The sequence below is a fragment of the Protopterus annectens genome, chromosome 3.part1 (assembly GCF_019279795.1).
Source record: "Protopterus annectens isolate FY-2018-M chromosome 3.part1, PAN1.0, whole genome shotgun sequence".
Taxonomy (NCBI): Eukaryota; Metazoa; Chordata; order Ceratodontiformes; family Protopteridae; genus Protopterus; species Protopterus annectens.
The window spans coordinates 1,407,528,005-1,407,550,775 of NC_056732.1; the positions used below are offsets into that span (position 1 = coordinate 1,407,528,005).

The window sequence follows — 22,771 nt, forward strand, 5'->3', positions numbered from 1 at the left end:
ATATATATAGTCTATATATAGCTCTTATATATTTATTTATTTATTTATTTTATTTATTTTACATTTGTTAACCGGGAAATTCCACTGACCAGGTCCATTTTCAGCGGAGGCCCGGGGAGAAAAGCTCCAACATCAAGTTATACAAATACAGTACATCCAGCATATTTCTAAATATATATATTTCTATATATATATACATATATTTATATATATATATATATATATATATATATATATATATATATATATATATATATATATATATATATATAGACAATTGTTCAAATTTTTCATAATAGATCAGGTAGATAGAACAGTTGGTAGTGGGAATTGGAAGGCTAGACTTGGTTCCCTAGAGAGTAGGTGGCAGATATGTCTCGATGCTACCACATATCCAGGACTTAATGAATACATCAGTTTAAAACCTTTTCTTATATTAGGATCATCTTAATAATATATATCAATTTAATATAGGTTTTAGTAGGTTGTATATTTTAATACAGATGTATCTAGTCCTGATAGTATATATTTTATTCAATTATTCATTTATTTTTATATGTCATATATATATTCAATATGTAATATATATGTTTTTTGTATTGTATACATAGACATATATATTTCATATATTTATTATATTTATTTCATTTTTAGACATTTTTACTACATGAGTCCTAAGTAAGGAGATCATACTCTATAAGAATAAGATATGCCAGAGATGAAGATTAGTGACATATAATTATTACATTAGGTATATTAACAGTATGAATCCCTATGCTGGTACATTCAGTTACTAGCTGTATATCAGCTGCACTGTACTACACTTTTTGTATTGACTTGTTTATTGAATCTACGTGTATATTATTTATTATTATTATTTTATTATTATTTTATTGTACAGTATACGTATTTTATATTTCACCCTAATAGAAGTAGATTGTTATTTGTTATATTAATTACTTTTTATTGATCTGCAATTTTGTAGTTTTTAGTAGCATTACATTATTGGTATATATAGTGAGATAGTATATTTAGCTTTTACAAGTGTTTGCTTTGCCAGTAGTAACACAGGAATATTAGACATATTTATATATAAATATTATTATATAGTATATTAATTAATTATTATATTGGTTTAAATGTATTTATAAACATATACATAGTTCCCATACAGCATATATATTTTATATCTTGTTATATAAGGTTTTTAATGAAATAATTATTTTTGGTGCCAAAAGGAGAGTATTTAAATGATTTGCAGAAGTGAAATGATGGTTCTGAGGAAGTCTGGAGAGGAACAGATGAAAGCGCTTAACCCTCTGTGTTGAAATTATTTTATTTTATTCTATTGAAGTCAGTGTAACGTGTTTTGTTTATCGCATCAAATGTGGATGTGCTTTTTGGAATAAAATTCGTCATTTATTACAATACAACATTGGTTATCGGACATTCTGTGTTTGGAAAGCTGTGCCACTTTGAAATACGATCAAGTTTTGGTTCTTGTTCTGGTCGAGTTTCCGTGCTGAGGTCGGTACTTGGATTACAGATGTATAACAGGACAGAACCAAAGTCAGATAATCAAGAGTATATTAAATCAGATTCATTCAATATACTCAGAGCTGAAGCCAAGGTGGCAACTGGTGCAGAAGATGAAGGCTCCAGGCAAGTTGTGAGATCCAAAAGGCAGACTGGGAAAGGAGGAAATGACAGACAGGCCTGGCCCTTTCCACCCTCAAAATGGAAGAGGGACAGAAGGACACCAGTTTCTATCTGCGCCTTAAAAAAAGGCCCTCATTATGCAGTCCCAATCCATTTTTGAAGCACTCAAGAAGGATCAAATGTAAAACTACAAGGGTGGCCAAGTTGACCCTCAGATGAATTGCTACTGGTGAGATGTTTGGGAGACCTGTCTGGAATGATGATTAGCTCTGAAACCACAAGAGAATTGGCTGGAGTTGAGGAAACAGACTGCTCTGTTCTTGGTACAAGGAAAATCCTCTGGCTTATATTTATTCAAATTAGAATCTTTACCTCTACCTTTTGTTTTAGTCTTCTCCTTATCTCTGTGTTTTGGCCTGGTCTGTCTCTGGATGTGGGAGCAGCAAGCCTTTGATGACTAGCTTATATATTGTATACTAAGGTCAAGTGACCACAGGCCTTGCAGACTGAACCGTCGGCCGACAGGTGGTCCACCCTCGGGCACAGAAAAAAAATTCATACATGTCCTGAGTGGGAACTGCATGGCCACTTTGAAAACATTTTAATTCTTGCTCTCCATAGTTCTGAATAAACACACACATACAAACAAAAAGGAATATATAGCAATTCTAACAGAAAATACTAGAGAAACTTCTAAATATAGGAGAAGACTTTTTTTTCAATATGCAGCACAGGGAAGGGTCTGTGGGCCTACATGATTAAGGAAGGAAAACTAGAAAGACGTTATTTAACAGACTTCAAAAGGACTAAGTAATTAGAAAATAAATCTATAAAAATGCAAGACCATGTCTGAATGCGGAGTCAGCAAATGAAACCTGAGGCAACTTCAACTGCAAGGTGCATTGCGGGTAGGGAAATAATTAAATAAGCACTAATTTTACTTCCGCAGATTAAACAAGTAAGACCCATCACTTAAATCAAATGGACAGGATGAATAGGATCAAACTTTACAGCAACTAAAGATGGACTTTGCACCACTATTTTGTGGCTTGAAAATGAGCTTTAAAAAGAGAATCATTTTACCCAATTTTTAGTTTGTGTCCAACTTAACATTCTACAGTATACAAGGATGAAAAAAAATCCTTGCATCATTGTCAACAGCACCCTTCCACCAACAATAAAAACATAAAAAACACATCTAGAAATAAGAGATCAAAATTAAGTATGCATTCTCTGTCACAAATACAAAATTAAGAAAACCTTAAATGGCCATCTTAAAAGCTTGTCGCAATCGACTCTCCAACACACACTATAATTTTCACTATAGCACCTCTTCTCTAACTCCTAACATGTCACTACTGTATCTGATGTAAATTTTGTACATAGTAGTTTCTGTTTACTACCTTCGGAAATCATTTGTTCTGTTACATATTAACTATTCCTTTGTTTTTCCACTTGATGTGTGCTCACATTCTGGGCTGAGACTGAAACTGGTCCAGTGGGATCAGTGCTCTACCAAAGTTAAATTGAAAAAATATAAATAAACTATTATACGGCACTACCATCTAATCAGGAAACTCTTAAGGTGACCAAGAAAACCTTGGGAAGTTAAATGATAAGCTAAGAACTATATTTTGTTTCTTGGTTAAATACCTGCATGCCAGGTGGAGCAGGGTCCCTTCGTACTAACATTCGGATTTCTTGCTTGTTGGCCAGTAATGCCATCACTGCCTCCTGATGCGTTGCATGCCTCAAGTCAATAGTGTTCACTTCCAGAATCCTGTCTCCAACACGAAGGCCATTTCTAGCAGCCAGACCATGAGGTATAACCTAGAAAGCAAGCAACGTTATGCAAATTAGGGCGAAAGCGCTCAAATACCAGCAGAGTATAAGTTTATGCAATGAACAGTCAGCAAAACGTAAAGTATCTTTAAGCAGAGTGCATCAGATCAGTGTTGTCTGACGATGAGCCCTCTTGTAAATTCAATTTACAAATTAAATTCTGCCTAGAGCTTCAGCAGACTGACATGAATTCCTCAGCAGATAATGCAAATAGCAGGCTAACTCTTGAAATTAGAACACAACCCAGTTCAGATGTCTTTCCTTTCTAGAATCTCTCGACACACAGTAACTTCTTGCATAGCTTCGTAGTGACAACAAAAGTTGCAAACAGCTTTTCCTGCAGGAAGGAGATGCAATGCACACCTGGGATTACAGCCACTCCTGCATGTTCTCAAGTGGAAGATGAACTAATTACGAAGAGTAGCAATGCTGCCCTGCTAAATCCACTGAGAACATAAAGCTTCCCCTTCCCCACATTTTGACAGGTGTAATGGAAGACAAAGATCCTTTACATATATAAACTGGGTCACACTGTCGGATATAAATACCCAAAGTATACAGAGATTACAAATATAATAGAAAAACACAAAAGAACAAGTTAATTATGTCAAATGCAAAAAAAAAAAAAAAAAAACATTCAAACCGATGCACAGTACATTTCAGAAAGGCACTAGGGCTTGTACGTAGACAACATTGATTTAACAAACACTTTTTAATCACTTTCACAACTAAATGCCTAGTGAAAATAAAAAATTCTACATCATACAACTGCTGCAGTACTGAAAACAGCAATGGCTTTCTACAAGTAAAGGAAGATTTTATGATACTAATCACAAATCTTTGCCCACCAATATCATTAAGCTTTGTAATGGTAAGCCAAGAGCCAATTCTACCACCAGTGAACCCTACTCTCCTTAAACAACACACACGAATATTCTGATCCATCAGTGGAAGATATCCTGCTAGCTCAGTCTGCACGTCAAGGTGGAAATTCAGTCTTAGCAAAACTGCCTCATGGCATTTAACATACTGTAGAAAGTACTTCAGAAAGTGTACAGACTAGGTGACAGTGAACTTGAAAATGACCAAGCTAGTCTTTGAGGAGGCCTTCTGAAGAGGACAGCTGATGTGATTTCCTCTTCTAATATCCCCAATTCGGCACAATTTAGAATTGTTTCTAGTCCCTGCACTCCAGAGGTAAAAACACATCGCATGACTGTCAAGCCTGTGCACTTTTTGACAGCATGTATCAAAAAAGAAAGGGTGTTAAGTTCATAGCACCCCCCCCTTCCAAATCAACCACAACATAAAGCAAACACAAATGAAAGGCACAAGGACATGTTACATACTTACCTGAACAACATGAAAACTGATCTCCAGATGGGGATGAAGGGGTCATCCAGACATAGGCAGATGTATTGAGGGTAATAAGCACCAACTACGGAAGGTAACTGATATGGTGAACACACATCTGTTACATTAATACTGGAGGCCTTCTGCAGTATGTAGCTTGGGAAGAATCCCAAGTAATAAAATTTTAAAACTCCCTGGGAGGTCAAAGCCAGAGAAAACCAGGGCAAGTCCTGATGCACCCAACAGTAACAGGATGGTCCAAATAATGTCCACGATGGTGTGAAATTAATGTTGAGTATCTCTGGCACATATGCCCACTTTGAAAATATTTTTTAAAACAAGCAATAAGCATAACCATACCCTTGAAACAATTGCCTTCACCAGCAATATTTACAGTGGTTGGTTAGCTGCTTGGTAAAAAGAAATACAGTTAAACTACTCAAAGGATTTGCTCAGCCACTGAAAACCTGTCAATCTTGCAACCAGCAAAATACAATGGTCTGCCTTCCTGAACTCAAGACATCCTCTCTGCAAAACATGAGCTGGAAGTGCACATCAGGGGGTATGACAGGCTCTCATCAAAAGATTCTGACAATGAGGAGAAACAAAAAAAGATTATGATTGTGAAGAAAAAAGGCAGAGAAGCAAATGACCTAAAACAAGTCGGTTTTGACACCGCTTTCAGGAGGATAAGTATCAGTCTTGAAGGACTTGTTAAATAATGAACCCCACAGGGCTCACAGCTCAGAAATCATGAGGGTATAAATGATACCTACCAAGACCAATGTCTTCCAAAGACATAATTCAGAATCAACTAACTGGTTGAAGCTGGGTACAGAAGTCTATCAATCATGAATATTATAACACAAAAAGGTGGGACTTTCACAGATGGATAAACAATGAAAACCCTTACAAGAACCATTTAACTAATACTGTGCTAAAGCTCAGCCTTTAATAAGGCCAATATGTGCAAGAATTCCACACAGATACAAAGATGCAGACACACACACAAATATCATTACTTTGGAATAACTAAGACCAAAGTCAGGATAGTACATAACAGAGCTCCCAGTAGCATATGCCCAGAAAACGGAGAAAGCTGAGAAAGCATGTTACTTCTATACCAAGATGGATAATCTATTCAGCTTTTCAGAATATGTTTGTCAAGCAGAAGGCTTCCAAGCAGCTTAAATCACCCAAAACTCCTTCCAGAGGATCCAGTGAAAGAAAAGGTTTTATATAAGCAACCACATTCTATTGTGAAGCCAGCTGCCACTCCAACAAGAAGGGACTATTCTGAATAATACTGAATAGTCTGCTGTACTGCCAGAGAATTGACAGCTAGATCTACACACTGCCAGCCACCACAGGCCAACAGGGCTGAGGTTTAGTCTTTCTTCCCTAAACTTTCAGATGAGCTGCAGAGTCACAGCGAATAAAGAGAAGTACATGACTCCTTCATACCAAAAGAAAGAAGCATATCGGTATCACCTTCCTCATGCCATGTTCAATTAAGCATAACAGAGGAGGACTGTGTTCTTTCAAGTGATGAAGTAGACAAATCTCTAATGTAACCTACTCTAGGGAGACCCTGGCCAGAAGGATTTCCTTATCGTCAGTTCCAAAAGGGAGCTGGAGCAGAAACAGACTGTTCTATAGTGCAATCACTTCTTCATGATGCAAGCATGCAAGGGCAACCCCATATCTATGGGGTTGGGGTTGGTATAATGGTTAAGGTGTTTACCTCACAGTCAAGTCAGAAGGTCTGATTCTCAACTTTGAAAGGGAAATTGGCAAGCCTAAAAGGGCCCACAAGGGCAGCAAACCTAGTACTTGCCTACGAACTACCACATCTACACTACTACTCTGTGTAAGGAGTACAAGTACATGTTGCCCTGTTTTTTTTTTTTTTATATATATACATATTACACCTTGGTCTGACTGTCAGTGAAGCAGGAATGGCTGACATCTCAACTCTTAATGGTATGCAGGACTACATGCAGCACCCCATTATTTCTTTTGTGGGGGGGGTTCACTTCCATGAACAAGGGTTTAATCAAAGTGAGCTCACCAACCCATCATTCAAAGCTTTCATCACCACTTTCATCACCAGGACCTGTAATAACATCTGCAGCAGGAAAAGAAAATGCACAGAGAGAACTGTGGATGGGAGGTTGGCATAAGGGTTAAGGTAATGAAAGTCAATAGTGCAGCCACTCTGGATTAACTCCCTCTCAAATCAACGAATAAAATTTCCAATAAGAGGGAGAAACACAGCAGGAAAAATATAAAAAAAACTTTAATACGGTTACCGCTTTGACATCACAGATGCTTCATCAGACCGTGAATAAACCAAATTCAAAGCATTTATATATACTTTCATGTTCTATTAAATCATTGCTTGATTAATTACATCTAATTAAACAATCAAGTTAAAGCAGCATATATATAGCAGCATAAAAATGATCCATACCTAATCTAAAATGTGTTATCAGCCAAAAACATACAAAAATAACATTTAATAACCAAAATAAAATAAGACACATATATAAAAAATATACATATAAAGGTTCTATTCTTCTAAATGTTGTACTTTTAAATAAGGTTTGATCGATGCTCTGTCATTGAGCCCTGGTTCTTTCTCAGCCTGCAGTTCAATTATCCATTTTAACTCTCTCAATTCCAGTTTGTTTTTTGTCTCTCCCAACCTTAAATCTTGGCAAATGCATTCAATAACTTTAAACTGGAAATGATGCATTCTCCCTTCACAAATGATGTGTCTAGCTAGGGCACTTCTATCTGGCTCACTATTTCTAATAGCTGTTAAATGTTCTCTGACCCTCTCTCTTAGTGAGCGAGTGGTCATGCCAACGTAGAAAGAGGGACAGACTGAATAAGCAGCCAAGTACACTACATTTCTTGTTCTACAATCAGCTTTCTCTCTAAACTCATACTTCTTCTTAGTTTTGGGATGTATAAAAACTTGTTGTTACTCAGTACATCACAGACACTGCACTTTCCACATAAGACCATATACATCATCCTTTGATATTTTTGATTCACATAATAGTCTCTTAAGATTCTTTTTGTTTTTATAACAGAACTTAGGTTTCAAACCTACTATCCTAGCTATTTCAGGATCTGACTACAGGATAGACCAATTCTTATCAATTACATTTTGTACCTTTCTAATATTCCCAGCATACTCTAAATGAATGGGCAGGGTTTTATTGGTGGAACTTTCTCTAGGTTGTTGGGACAAAACATTGTGGTCACTACCAATGTATGGTCCTGCTCTATCCCTCCTCATAGCTTTAACCTGATTAACCCCCATATCCATTTCGCTTTTTTGATATTTCCGTTGCAATAACTCATTCCTAAAGGTTGTCATACCATTGTCAAAATGTTCTTGTTCCAAACCTAATATGGAAATACGCATGGCCTGACCTTTAATAACATTCCTATAAACATAGGTAGGGTGCATGCTATCTCTACTCAGGACATTATTTCTTCTGTATTCCTTTCTATATAGCCTGGAGGATAACTTTCCATTAGTATCTTAAAATACGGTCACATCTAAAAAAGACATTTCTGTAGTGGATACTGAATGAGTAAATCGCAAAAAAATCAGTAGTGGTGTCTAAGAATATAAAAAATTCTTCCCAATTCTCTTTCTGTACCTCCCCACACCAATAGGAGGTCATCAACAAACCTCCTATAAAAGAGAAGTTTACTGGCAAACCTAACATGTGACAAAACGTGTTGTTCTTCCCAATACGCAAGGACCATGTTGGCATAGCTATTGCCAGAAGGTGTGCCCATAGCTACACCAAACAATTGAAGATAGTATTTTTGTTCAACCAAGAAAATGTTACTCTCCAAAATTATTTCTATTAACATACACAGAAAATCAATTCTCTTCATGTCATACAAGCTACGCGAACAGAAATATGTCTTAACAGCCTCTAACCCATATGTGTGAGGTATTACAGTAAAAAGCGAATTTATATCCATAGAGACCAAAAGGCAGTTATCAAGTTGTTCATGAGGATTACAGAAAGTCCCACCACTATCAAACAAAAGTTGTTTTGTATCTTTCAGTACAAAGGATGAACCATTAATCATCGGTCTTAGATTACTTTCAACATATTTGGACAGTGGATGCGTAACCCACCCCCTACCAGACACTACTGGTCTGAATGGTGGGTTATACCTATCCTTATGTAGTTTTGGGAGACCATGCATAAGCAGAATAACTGGATTTATAACAGTCAAAAAGCAAGCAAGGACTTAGAAATCAAACTGCTTAAAAAACAATCATACAAAGATTTTAATACACAGCTGCAACATAACTCTATATCTGTTAAGTTAACTTGCTTATATACTTTATCATCTTTAAGCATATTCTGCATAGAGACAACATAATCCTCAGTGTTAAATACAGCAATTTCCCCCTCCCTTATAAACAGGACGCATGGCAATAGAGGCATCATTTCTCAATTCTTGAATAGCTAAATGCTCTTCCTTATTCAAATAAAAAAAAATGTTTTATTATTATCATGACTATCAGAACAAAGCTCTTCTTTTAGTTGTATTTTACAAACATTACAGAATATTTCTAATACTGGATTCATATCCGGAATAAACAAACTAGGTTTCTTAAAGTCATTAGAAAGTCCAGCATCATTTTTGCCAAATAGAGGCTTCAACATAACAATATGTGCAAAATATCTTATGTCCAAAACAGCACTCTCAAAGTCAGTGTCTGAAACTGGAATAAATGTTAGGCCTCGTTCAAGTATAGTTTCTTGATGCTCCATTAACTTTTTCAGAGAAAAATTAACTAACAACGCTCCCACATCATTGCCATGTTCCACATCCTCTTCAGGTCTTGTCCTACTGCTCCTTCCTATGATGGCAATCTCCTCTTCCTCCCTCTGCTGCTGGAATGGCCCAGTCGCGACAAGTCCATTTTGCGAATGGGAAAAGGGGGGGGAGCTTGCAAGAGTGTTGTTTGAACAAATTCTTTTCTCTTAACAGATTGAACTGAGGTAGAATTCTCATTTTGACTATTACTGGTTAAAACATTTGAAATATGAGAAGTTTCTAAGATGTCTAATGCCTCTACATTATTCGAAATATTGCACTCATCCCTTCTTGGAACGGAATCATTATTCAGTGCCATACTGGCATTTGCAGTTTCCAAGCTCAATGTCTGTGAGCCGGGAGGATTCAAATTCACATTCACATCAGTAGTATGTCTCCCTTACTTCATTGCCCTTCGGCCAAGTAAATACATGCCTATTAGAGAAATCTCTCCGCTCTCACTCTGTTTTCTTTTCCTGACTTATTAGATGTTGTTCATGAGCAGTAACATTCTCACATAGATTAGAAAGCAGTCTATCATATACACTCACCGGAACTACAGACCTCAGATCATCTTGTTTTCTCTGTATGTCTCTTAACGGATTTTCACTGGGTTTGTGAAAATCAATTAATAGGGTCATATATTTAAAGCTGGTCTCTATGTTCAGCTTTTGCCAGCATTTTAATAGTTCAGGAAAAGTGCCCGCTGAGGCAGGCATTTTTAAAATCCTGAGAACCCTCATAATTACTTTATGGGAGATGCATGCCTCAAAATGAAATCTTTGCCATTGTAATTGTTTAAATTTCAGCAAATCACGTTCTAATTCATGAATAAGCTTATTAACAGTTCTTTCATCAATTGTTACTTGTTCACATCTCAGTTCTTCATCAGAAACCTCAAAGGCTAATAAGGGGTTGTTATTGTTTTGTTGTAACATCTTATCAAAGCCAGCTTGAGAGACACTTATTTCTTTAGGCACATAATCCAATTCAATACTATTTCCTTCAGCCATGCTCCATTGGACTAACACCAAAAATAATATCACAAAAGCAATGAAAGTCAATAGTGCAGCCACTCTGGATTAACTCCCTCTCAAACCAACAAATAAAACTTCCAATAAGATGAATAAGAGGGCGAAACACAGCAGGAAAAATATTAAAAAAACTAATACGGTTAGTGCTTTCACATCCCAGATGCTTCATCAGACCATGAATAAACCAAATTCAAAGCATTTATATATATTTCATGTTCTATTAAATCACTGATTGATTGATTACACCTAATTAAACAATCACGTTAAAGAAGCAGAATAAAAATGATCCATACCTCATCTAAAATATGTTATCAGCCCAAAATATACAAAAATAACACAACTAAAAATAAGACATATATATATATATATATATATATATATATATATATATATATATATATATTTATTTATAAAATATACATATAAAGGATCTATTCTTATAAACGTTGTGCTTTTAAATAAGGTTTGATCGATGTTCTGACACTGAGCCCTGGTTCTTTCTCAACCTGCAGTTCAATTATCCATTTTAACTCTCTCAATTCCAGTTTTTCAGGTCTCCCAATCTTAAATCTTGGTAAATGTATTCAATAACTTTAAATTGGAAATGATGAGTTGTCCCTTCATAAATGATGTGTCTAACTAGGGCACTTCTATCTGGCTCACTATTTCTAATAGCTGTTAAATGTTCTCTGACCCTCTTAGTGAGCGAATGGTCGTGCCAACGTAGAAAGAGGGACAAACTGAACAAGCAGCCAAGTACACTACATTTCTTGTTCTACAATCTGCTTTCACTCTAAACTCATACTTCTTATTAGTTTTGGGATGTATAAAAATGCTGCTGTTACTCACATCACAGACACTGCACTGTCCACATTTACTAAGACCATATACCTCATCCTTTGATGCATCTTACCATCTGTAAGCATAAACAACAGATTTCAGGTTGTGGAACATTGTTTGAGTTTCAAATCTTTTCTAAATATAAAATTAATGAAGACAAAACAAAGGCTATAATAATAAACTATGTACCCACACAAGGATTGGTTCAGCAATACCCGCATTTACATGGACATAAGGTATTATTTATATATTTTCTTATGTATTTATTGATTACTGTGAAAGTTCGACTGGGTAGGAGCCCATTTTCAGAGGAGGCCCAAGGAGAAATGCTCCAAACCACTGTAAAACATTTTGAGAACAATAAATATGCAGTCTTTAAAAATACAAAAAAAAAAAAAACAAAAAACAAAAAAACAAATGCAGTTTAAATAATTGTACCAAATTTGACAAAATATGAACATACTGGTTAAGAATAGATGCAAGTTATATGACAATGATTTAATACTTATTAGCCAGTTTACAGAAAACTTAAAGTTAAGTTAGTATAATACAAACAAGAATTGCAATACTAAGTGAGAGAAAAACAGGCTTAAGGTACAATTAGAGAGAAAGGCAGGGGACAGAAATTGACAGAATTTAGGAAGTGAGTGAAGAAGGCAGAGTAAGGTCATGTAACATATGAATAGGTATTTGTTCACATTTAGGGATACAGCTTATCCTGGTGTTGACCAGGAACAGAGCTAGTTTTTGGTCAGTAAGTAATTCAGAATGGTTTTGACAAATGGACAGAAACAAGAATTCCAGGCCTTAGCAACATGGTACCAGCACACACAATGCCCAGCAGATTTGACAGGTTTGTGGACAGACAGAGGTTTCTGGTCAGTGGATTGCAATGACTAACTAGGAACTTGGTTGTGTAGAATGTTATTTAAGTGCTGAACATTTTACAGGTGCTAAGAAGCTGTGTATGCATGCTAGCTGACTGGGTGGTTCTACCCAACTTAGACTTATTAAGTGCTACACACTGGTGGGTTCTGAAAAGGGTATTTGCTGCAAATTTACCAATTTTGTTGTAGCATTGTTCAAGTTTTGATTTTTGTGAGACCTGAAGATTAGTAAGGATGGGAGTACCATAAAGAAGTGTGGTGAGAAGAAGAGTAGTGGCAAGTGTAGCATTGGCTGTGTCTGTGAGAAGATTTTGGCTCTCTAAAGCATCCATAGTTTTTTGATTAGCTTTTCTTACACAATTTTGTATATGTAGGTCAAATTTAAGATTCTTGTCAAATATCATCCTTAGTTATGAGAAGTAACTTCAATGGCTGTATTATTGACAGAGAGGACTTTTAAAGTTTTTTTCATGGGAGAAGGATTTAGGGGTAAAAAAGTTTTTTTTTTTTGTTAGGGTTTATCATGCATTGAAAATTAAAGTCATGTTTTAGTTGCTGTTAATGCATGCTGAGTAATTTCTGGAGGCGTTTCTCATTATTAGATGTACAAAATGAGAGTGGAGTAATACGGTTACTGAATTACAGGGGGTGTTGTGTGAAGGGTGCTGATGAGAACTTTATATGAGAGGACCAAGGAAACAGCCTTGTAGTACACTGGTGGTGACTGGGAGATATGGAGAGAGGGTGCAGTGCCATTTTACTGACTGATATGTTTTGGACAGGTAGCTTTTGAACAACGGAAGGGTGGGCCGAGACAGACCTAATGCAGACATTTGAAGTAGAAGTCTGCCGTGACAAACTGTGTCAAAGGCTTTACACAAGTTTAGAAATAAGGAGGAGACTAGTTTGCCATTATCTCTAGCTTTACTTACACAGTATCTATATAGGTTAGAAGTGCTGTGTTAGTACTATAGGAAGGATGGAAGCCATGCGGTGTAGGGGATATAAGTGTTCCTGCAGGAGATAGTTTACCAATTGTTTTTGAATACATTTTTTCAAGTATTTTGAGAAGGGGGATAAGACAGATAGAAGTCTAAAGTTAGTAATGTCTGTTGAACTTCCTCCTTTATGCAGAGGGATAATGTGTGACTTTTTCCAGAGACAGGGAACGTGGACTTCCTGGAATGACCTATTTATAAGGACTGAGAGAGTGTAGACATTGAAGTCAGCTGCTATATTTTATGGTATTCACTTGGAAGGTCATCTGCTAAAGGAGAGCATGGTTTGAGGATGTTTAAGAGTAGTTTTATACAGGATGATGGAAAGATTATAATTAGATGTTGGGGAATCCTTGGTTAGAATTGCTATACTATCTATGAAATAAGAGATGAACTGTATTGCGGTTTCAAGTAATGAGTTATTGGGAGAGGGGTTAGGGTTGAATTTATGGCCAGGATGCAAGATTTCTTTAATGGCTGTACAAAAATCTTTTTGGGTAGTTTTTACTATTACTCAAAGTTATTACAGTACACTTTTTTGTCTTCATTAAATTTTCTTTTTAGTACAGTAGACTGCCACTTATCCGGTCTCCCTTTAACCAGACTCCTCTTTAGCCGGCCATATTTTTGGAAAGATTTATTTCCATGAATCAAATCTCCATTGCCAATTCTGGGAAAAAAACAAACAAAAAAATGAACCACGAACAGGATAAATCCAAAGCCTTTAATGCTGCTCCACACACTAAGCGCTTTCACCATAAGTCAATGGCATCATCAGAGTGAATGGTAGCTATTCATCAAATCCTTATATACACCTATCAATTAATCATTCTATTAAAAATAAATACGGATTCAATCTTAAAGCTAAAACACTTACAAATACACTTCTATATAAAAAACTCTACAGAATAGTCACAACCCACAAATACAAATCTAATTAATACTTATAAAACTCTAATGTTTTGAATATTAACACAATTTAAACTTGTTTAAAAATAAAAAAAATATATAAAAATACTATCTAAATTTTAATTGCTTGATGTTTCAAAATTGGTCCTATAGAAATGAAATCATTTAATCCAGGTGACGTTGTAGCATTAAATATAACCTGCCATTTCATTTTTTAGTTCAGACCCCACAGTTAAGGAGGTCCGAACGTCTGCAGAACAGAAGGGAAGGGCTGGAACGAAATCAGTATTATGCTGCAGGACAGCAACAACAATCACAACACTGGAGGAACAACAATCAGAAAAAGGGCCAATGGTCCAACAACAACAAGAGACATTAATTGTTGATGATAATGTGGATGTTTCCACTATAGGGAACAGTTTACCATGTTTTGTAGGATTCATTGTGTAAATTAAGATTGAGTCCATATTTATTTTTAATAGAATGATTAATTAATTGATAGGTGTATATAAGGATTTGATGAATAGCTACCATTCACTCTGATGATGCCATTGCTTATGGTAAAAGCGCTTAGCTTGTGGAGCAGCATTAAAGGCTTCGGATTTATCCTGTTGTTCGTGGTTCATTTTTTTTGTTTTTTACAAGTTTTATTACCCATTGGGAATTTTCGTTTTGTGGGAATTCTGGGGAAAAAGTACAGTGCACTGCATTAATTCACCCCGAAAGTAAAGTTAAATAAGAGCACTGGTAATCAATACAACATATATACACATTTTTTAATCTGATTTACAACCTATAAATGCAATTTTAAATGATTTTTTGGTTTAACCAGCCATTTGTTTATTCAGCCTAAGGTCCGGTTCCAGCAAGATCAGATAAGAGGGAGACTACTGCACGATTGCAAAGCATTCTGAAATTTTCAAGACATTGCGGTGTTTTATATTTTTGCCACTCTTTCCATGGTTTTTCTCTGCCCTGCATAAGCATTCGACTATTTTCATAGCCAAATTGCATTGTTTTTAGTCTTTTCTTTTTTGGAAGTACAAGACTATTTAGGATATTCAGGAAAGTTGTATGGAATTCATTTACAGCATCTATGGGGAGAATTTTTAAGAACTTCCAGTTAATAGACGACAGGTTAGTAGTGAACATTTCTGGGTTAAATTTGGAAAGGTTGTGTGTTGTTTTATAAACATGTTTAAGTGGCTGTGTGAGATGTCTGGTTGTATAGTTTGGGAGATGATCACCGAAATGACAGTCAGACATTCTCCCCAAGGTGGTGTATCTGCGATGGTCTGATAATAGGATCCAGTCTAAAACTGAATTTGATGTCTTACTAAAATGTGCAGGGCTATTAATTAGTTGTGTGAAATCAAATAAGGTCAAGCTAGATGTAGGGGTGTTAGAGTTTATGTCCAAGCAACTGACATTCAAATCACCTAGTACTATATTCAATGCAGGCTATCTTCCAGTATAGCTGTATTGTCACCAGTAGGGATGTAAAGAACAGTAATACATATTTGTTTATAATTGTTTAATTTTAGGAAATTAAAAAGTTCTGCTGAAATGAATTTTGGTATTGGTTTGTTATATGAGGAAATGTGGTAATTGTTGGGAAATACTAAAGCAATATCACCACCTTTCCTCTTTATATGGTCATTACAGATGGTATTTAGCTTTATGGATTGAAACTATGCTGTTATGACAGCCAAAGATAAGTGGGAAGACACTAGACAAAAGATAATTTCAGAAAAAAGGAAGCTATTGATTAGGGATAGTAAGTACAGGTAGTGAAAATGTTTTAGTCCATTTAGTTTTTATATACATGTCAGACATTTTTATAACAACCAGTGGTGAAGTTGCGGATGATAATTAATACAGAATTAAATGCATTTATTTCAGAGGGGAACACGACAAGAGCTAAGTGGCATAATTTGATTCCCCACAAAGAACAAGGTTGTTTAGAATTGTGTAATTTGAAGGGATACTTTACAGCTATGGAGTTAAGGCTCATACACAAACCCAAGAAGGTTAAAATCATAGTGGAAAGGGATAATGAAACTGGAATGGTGGCTTGTAAAATAAGGAGAAAGTAGTTTTGGACATAGGTCCTTAGGGAGAATAAAAGCAACCAATGTGTATTCATAAAGTATCAGAAAGTATATGAGTACAGAAAGTAGGTCAGAGGGGCTTGGAATTTACTACAGAAATTAGCAAAGGAACTAAGATATTGGGAGAAAATAACGAGAGAGGAAAAGGTTAAGAGTGGGGTGAAACTAAGCATGTTAGAGAATGGCTTCCCTACCAGGGATTGATATCAGATTAAAGGCAAAGAGAAGGGATAGGGCAGTGCTAAGTAAAACACTGGCTCTGGTAGTTTTTAGTTGTCTAGAAGATAATATTCTGTTAAAAAGGGTATAACTCTAGGGCATACAAAATACTGCACAACTAAAACAATCACAGGATGTTTATTAATTTATTTAATTTTTTATTCTTTTGTGACCAGGTTAGTCCACCTAGGCTAGTAGCTCTTTTCAGGGGAGACCCTACTTTTTCAGTAGGCACCATGGGATCTTTTACATCAACCTGAGCTACCACCCACTCAAGCAGATGGGGTCTCAGCTTAATTTCTCATCTGAAGAATGGTACACTCAGGAGTGCAGCATCCCCATATACTGCACTGCAGTGCCAGCTATTGACCTACGTTGTGTGGGAATAGAACCCACAGCCTTCTGTACCAAAACAGTGTGCTACCTGCTGCACAACTAACACTGAAAAGATGGGGAGAAATAATGAAAAAGAAAATTACAAAGTAACAACTGCAGGACATCTGTATGGCTCCCAAGTATGCAACAAAGTCCTAGTGGTTTAGGATTGTTGCTTGGAAGTGTTTGCATGGGTACTTTTATACCTCAGGGAAAATTTCCTTAGGCAGACAGCAAATGCTTTATGTCCGACAAGAAAGAGGTAATTGGGAACATTTTTTTTTTAATTTAAGGAGTGGGGATTTAAAAAAAAATCACTGCAGAATATTTTGTCAGAAATATTGGGAGAACAAATGTCTAACTTAGGAAATTATTCTTTTGAGCAAGGACGTAGGATCTGAATTGCCTTGACCTAGTAAGGTTGTACTACATTTAGTACTGCTGTTTGCCAAAAAAAGCAATTATTAGAAAATGGAAATTAAAATCTAAACCAAATGCTATTGAAATACTTAACAGCAAATTATATAGAAATAATACTTGAACAGCAACGCTCAAGTGGAGGAATGAGGTTTAAAGGAAGGCAGAAAATGAGTAATGTATGCAATGCTGACGTGAATGATAACTGGTAAGAAAACATACATATACTGCATGAAAATACTGAAATATGTTATTGTGGTTTGTTTTCTTTTCTGTTAACGTATGTGTACCCATGTCACTGTTTAAATCTAATTTAATAAATACGTATAACAAAGGTGAATCCAAAAAGGACACTACCACATCTTTGAATGCAGTAAGGAAGTGTACTGTACCCTGCAGACAATCAGTCTGGCTATGGTTGAAAATAATGGAAGTCTGTACCTAAAAAGTCTTTCTTCAAGTTCACAGACATGGACTTCCTCATCAGGCTACTGTGCTTCTTTCTTAAGTCTCACTTAAAAGATAGCATCTGAGCAAAGTCATTTAATGTCCTTTAGGTGAAGGACCCAAACACTAATTTTTCTCAAGCTATCCAAAGCCCCTAACTCTGTGTGCTAGGAATAAACAACCAGAAACTAAGGCACGAGGTTCTTAATTTTCAAGGCCACCAATGAAACAATGACAGCCAGACTGGGAATCTCTGCCTCAGAGGGATGGAATATTCATTTCACAAACAGAAGGTAACGGAAGGCCCACTTTTAGTGGACATACATAAGCAGTCTTTGTAGTACTGAAAGGCATCCACCATTGGTGTAATCAGCAAGGAAAAATACCTCACCATTAGTGTCAGTGGCTCAACGGTTAGCATTCTTGCTTTTGGTGCTGAAGGTCAGAAGGCTGTGGATTCTACTTCTACACAAGGTACTTGGGTTAACTTCCCTATATTGACATTGCATTACAGCAAAAGTGGGGTGCTGCACTCGAAGTTTGCTGTCCCTCAAGAGGCATTAAACTGCATCCATTCTACTTGAACTGGCAAGTAGCTAAGATGGATGTAAAAGATCCCATGGCATTTATTGAAAGAAGAGCAAGGGAAGCTCCCCAGTGGCCTGCCCCAATTTCGCATGATCAGTATGAATACCACCTTGGGTCGTCTCTGTAAAGAGGACAATGGCCTAGTGGGATTAACCCAATCAATAAAGGGGAGGGATGAAATAAACCATGAAGGTCTTTGAATACCTTCTTTGCTGGGACAAAAAATGGGGTGATAAGCCGAAACCCTCCTACTTATTTTAAATCTAAAACAGCCCGGGATCATTGGGAATGAAGGAGGTGGAAGATGCACCTTCTTCCTCATTAGCATCTTAAAAACTTTGCTCAGAATTATGTTGAGGTTCTGGAAGTTTTGTCTTATGCAGACTACGTACTCTTCTTTCTGACTTCTTAGAACCGCATAAGAGCCAAAGTAGATATTGCAGCCAGACTCTCAGTGGAGACATGTATCCTAATCCCGGCCAGCTGATAACATCCACTTAATTAAATGTAATCTATCAAAGCACACTCCAACTTCCTAGGTTCATAAGTAGGTACTAGGCTATCGGCCCTGGGGCCTATACAAGCTCAGCCAAAAAGGTACCCTGGCTTTTGCCACCCAAGAAAATTATTTTTCTGTGCCACTGTCAAGCAGAGCCACAGAGGTGATCCCAGGGTGAATCTCCTATTTCCCATCCAATCATCAAGATTTTTCTTGAAGAGTGCTGAGGAGGAGCTTTGTTTGATATAGATAGGTAGTTTATTCCAGAGTATGGGAAGTCTCTGGGACAGGAATCTATCCCTCTGGCATGTTCTGTTTATTGTGGTGACAAAGTTTAGGTCCCTAGAGCGTGTAGCTCGGAGGGATTGGGACTTCTTTAAGTGGAGCATGTCCAACAGCTCTGGGTTTGGCATAGCTTTGTATGTTAGGCAGAGATCACCTCTGAGTAGGCGATATGTGACGGAGTAAAGCTGGAGTTTTTTTTAGACTGTCTGCGTAGGGCATCTGTTTGAGGCCGGTAATCCTCTTTGTGAGGTATTTCTGCGGCCTTTCCAGTTGTTGTAGATGTCTTGTGAGGCACATACCAAAAGGGGCATTGTACTCTATAATGGGTCTAATGTGTGATGAGTAGAGGGGAACAATGACCTCTTTTTTTCTGGATGAGAAACCTTTTCTGATTAGGTGTGCCACGTAGAAGGATTTCCTGACTACTGTGGCGATGTGATTATCAAAGGAGAGACTACTGTCCACCTGTGTCCCAAGGTCTCATCACACTTTCGGTGTTAAGTATACTACTGCCTATGTTGTAGTTCATGGGTACAGAGTTTTTACCAAAGGGGATGACGATGCACTTTTTGGCATTGAGCTTGAGGCCATGGCTTTGACACCAGGCATCTGTCTCAGTGAGGCCCTTTTGTAGGATGTCCACATCATTAGGAGTTTCGATTATGGCTCCTAGTTTGCAGTAATCTGCAAACTTCATTAGCCAAAGACCTTCTGTGTTAGCCTGTACTTCAGAGAAGTAGATACCAAACAGAAGAGGACCCAGGACTGAACCCTGTGGTACTCCACTTGTCACTGGTCTGAAGTCGGATTTGGAGTCTGCTACTTTCAATGTGTGGGTTCTGTCAGTGACCCAGTTGGCAACCCATCTTGTGACATAGGGATTTATACCTAGTTTAGTGAGTTTATCTATAATTCCAGAGTGGGGGATGGTGTCGAAAGCCTTGGCAAGATCTAGATAGGCTGTGTGAACCACCTTACCCTTGTCTACGGCTTTGGTGACTGCTTCAAAGAAGTCTATCAGGTTTAGGAGACATGATCTGCCTTTTACAAACCCGAATTGGGTGGGGTCCAGAGTTTGCAGATTACCAATGTCTTTGTTTACAAGTTCCATGATGATACGTTCCATGGCCTTGCAGATCAGCCTCGTCAGGCTAATGGGGCGGTAGTTCCCGGGGTCCGTGGTGGCTCCTCCCTTGTGGAGTGGGATAACCATCGCTGTGCGTCATTCAGCAGGTACAAAGCCTGAGGTGAGGCTATGATTGAACATGGTAATTAGGTGGTGTTCCAGTTCGTTCTGTAGTTCGTGTAGAACACAGCCTGGGATGTTGTCTGGTCCCATAGATGCGGCGTTCTTGGCTTTGGAGAGTGTGGTTTTTACCTGTGTAGTCGTGATTACAGGAACTTTGCATTCTTCCGGTATACAGATGGGCTCTTTAGGGGGTGAGAGGGGGGTAGAGTTAGCACTGAACCTATCCGCCAGGATGTTGGCAATATTAGTTGGTTATGTATATTTAGTGCCATTGTGCTGTAACTCAGAGCAGATCTGAGTGTTGCCACTGAGATTCTTGACATAGCTATAGAATGCTTTGTGGTTGTCTTTAGAATCAGTAGCAATTTTGTTTTCATAACTAGCTTTGGAGGATTTTATCAGGGATCGCAGCTTCTTACGGAGGCTGACCAGGGAGCTCCTCCACTCATGGGATTTTACTCTCTTTTGCAACAGTTTCTTCCTTCTGTTGTACAAGTTGTTTATGGCAGGGGACCACCAGATTGGCTTCCTTTTTTTTGGAGGATAGCGTCTTGGTTCTGTTTTTGATAGCACGATCCATGCACTTATGTAAGTGCTTATAAAGTGCAATTATGTAGGATTCAGTAGTCATAACTGTATTGTCCATCTGCATGGGTGTCATGACGTTCACCACTTCTGTCTTAAGAAGCATGAAGTTGGCTTTGGAGAAATTTTTTACCATGGTTTCCTTAATGGGGTGGGGGCAGGATGTGGATATTTAGGGTAATTAGCTTATCGTCGGATCGGACCAATGAGGCATTGACTTCAGGTGTGGAACACCGGTCACTCATGTTGGAAAAGACTAGATCTAGGACATTGTTGCCCCTAGTGGGGGTGTGGATAAGTTGATCCAGGGCACTGGAGTTTATGAATTCCAGAAAGCATTGAGCGAAGGAGTTGGTACACGAGTAGCTTTCCCAGTTAATGGTGGGGTAGTTGAAATCACCCATTATTAGGGTGCTTGGTTGAACCCTAATATTTTCCAGTACATCAAGAAAAGAGGACTGGGAATCCTAGAAAAAACAATGACCTGCTCATACAAAATATGAATGTCAGAAGCATTAGCAAAAAAGTCCATGACCTTCATGCTAATCTTATCTCTATATTCTACAGGCTTAGTATGAAACTTGGCTTAAACACGACTTTTCCAATAATGAAATTCCAGCACCAGGCTATAATATCTTATGTAATGATTGTACATCTAAAAAAGGAGGTGGTGTAGCTTTACTATTTAAAAATGAACTAATTATAGAAAACATGGATGTACACACCTATCTTGGGCAGTGCAGAAATTACACTTGCAAAAAGTACAGTTGTGTACACATGTAGATGTTAGAGTGTAGTCACTGTTGCAGTCATTACATTTGGGTTATCTGCCTACAGATAGCCCTCAGGCAGTCTGAATATCAAAGTCTTGGATCCCTGTGTCGGATGCTGTCTCTTCTTCCATGACGTCAGGTCGTCAGAGGTATAAAACATGCAGCCGACGCCATTACATCAGTTTTTCTTGCCCCAGATATCAGGTGTCCCCATAATGGGAAGCAATTATATGGTAGATTACACCTCCAACAAAAAGCAAATAACCCAGAAAGCTGAAATACACTAAACAAGAAGAAAGGTATAGCCAAGAGAAGTCGGGGGGGGGGGGGGGGGCTGGAGGGAGGGTAACCAGGATTGCAACAGTGAATACAATCGAACATCTACATTTATGGTTAAGTGTACACAACTGTATTATGTTCTTCGTGTTTCACTGTTGTAGTCATTACATTTGGGTTGATTCCCAAAGCTAAGGAAGAGAGGAAGTTAAAAAGCATTAGGACCAGCTATTAAGCCCTGCAAGACTGCAATGACAAAACCAGCTCTTGATTTAGAAAAAATAGGCATGTGGTAATGCTTGGTGAAGGTATGTACAGAGCCTCCAGGTAGCAGCTTCTAGGATGTCCCTGGTAGGGACACCTCTGAGAAAGGCTGTAGAGGTAGATGCAGCCCTGGTGGAATGTGATCTTATCCCCTGTGGTGTAGGTTTTACATGGTGCTTATAGCAGAAATGAATGCAATGGGCTATCCACATAGAAATGATTTCCTTTGTAATGGCCTTCCCCTCTACCCCTGCAGCAAAACCAACTAGCAGCTGTTCAGATTTTCTGAGAGGCT

General features: G+C 37.5%; 1 protein-coding gene across 15 annotated transcripts in view; it reads right to left on the reverse strand.

Moving 5' to 3' along the window:
* Window positions 1–22,771, reverse strand: part of SCRIB (scribble planar cell polarity protein) — a 2,800,411-nt gene that overhangs the window by 1,600,823 nt on the left and 1,176,817 nt on the right. For all 15 annotated transcript variants that reach the window (XM_044067477.1, XM_044067487.1, XM_044067486.1 and 12 more), the window contains one exon: window positions 3,313–3,489. In XM_044067477.1, coding sequence (XP_043923412.1) covers window positions 3,313–3,489 — 177 coding nt within the window. The remainder of the gene's footprint in view (window positions 1–3,312; window positions 3,490–22,771) is intronic.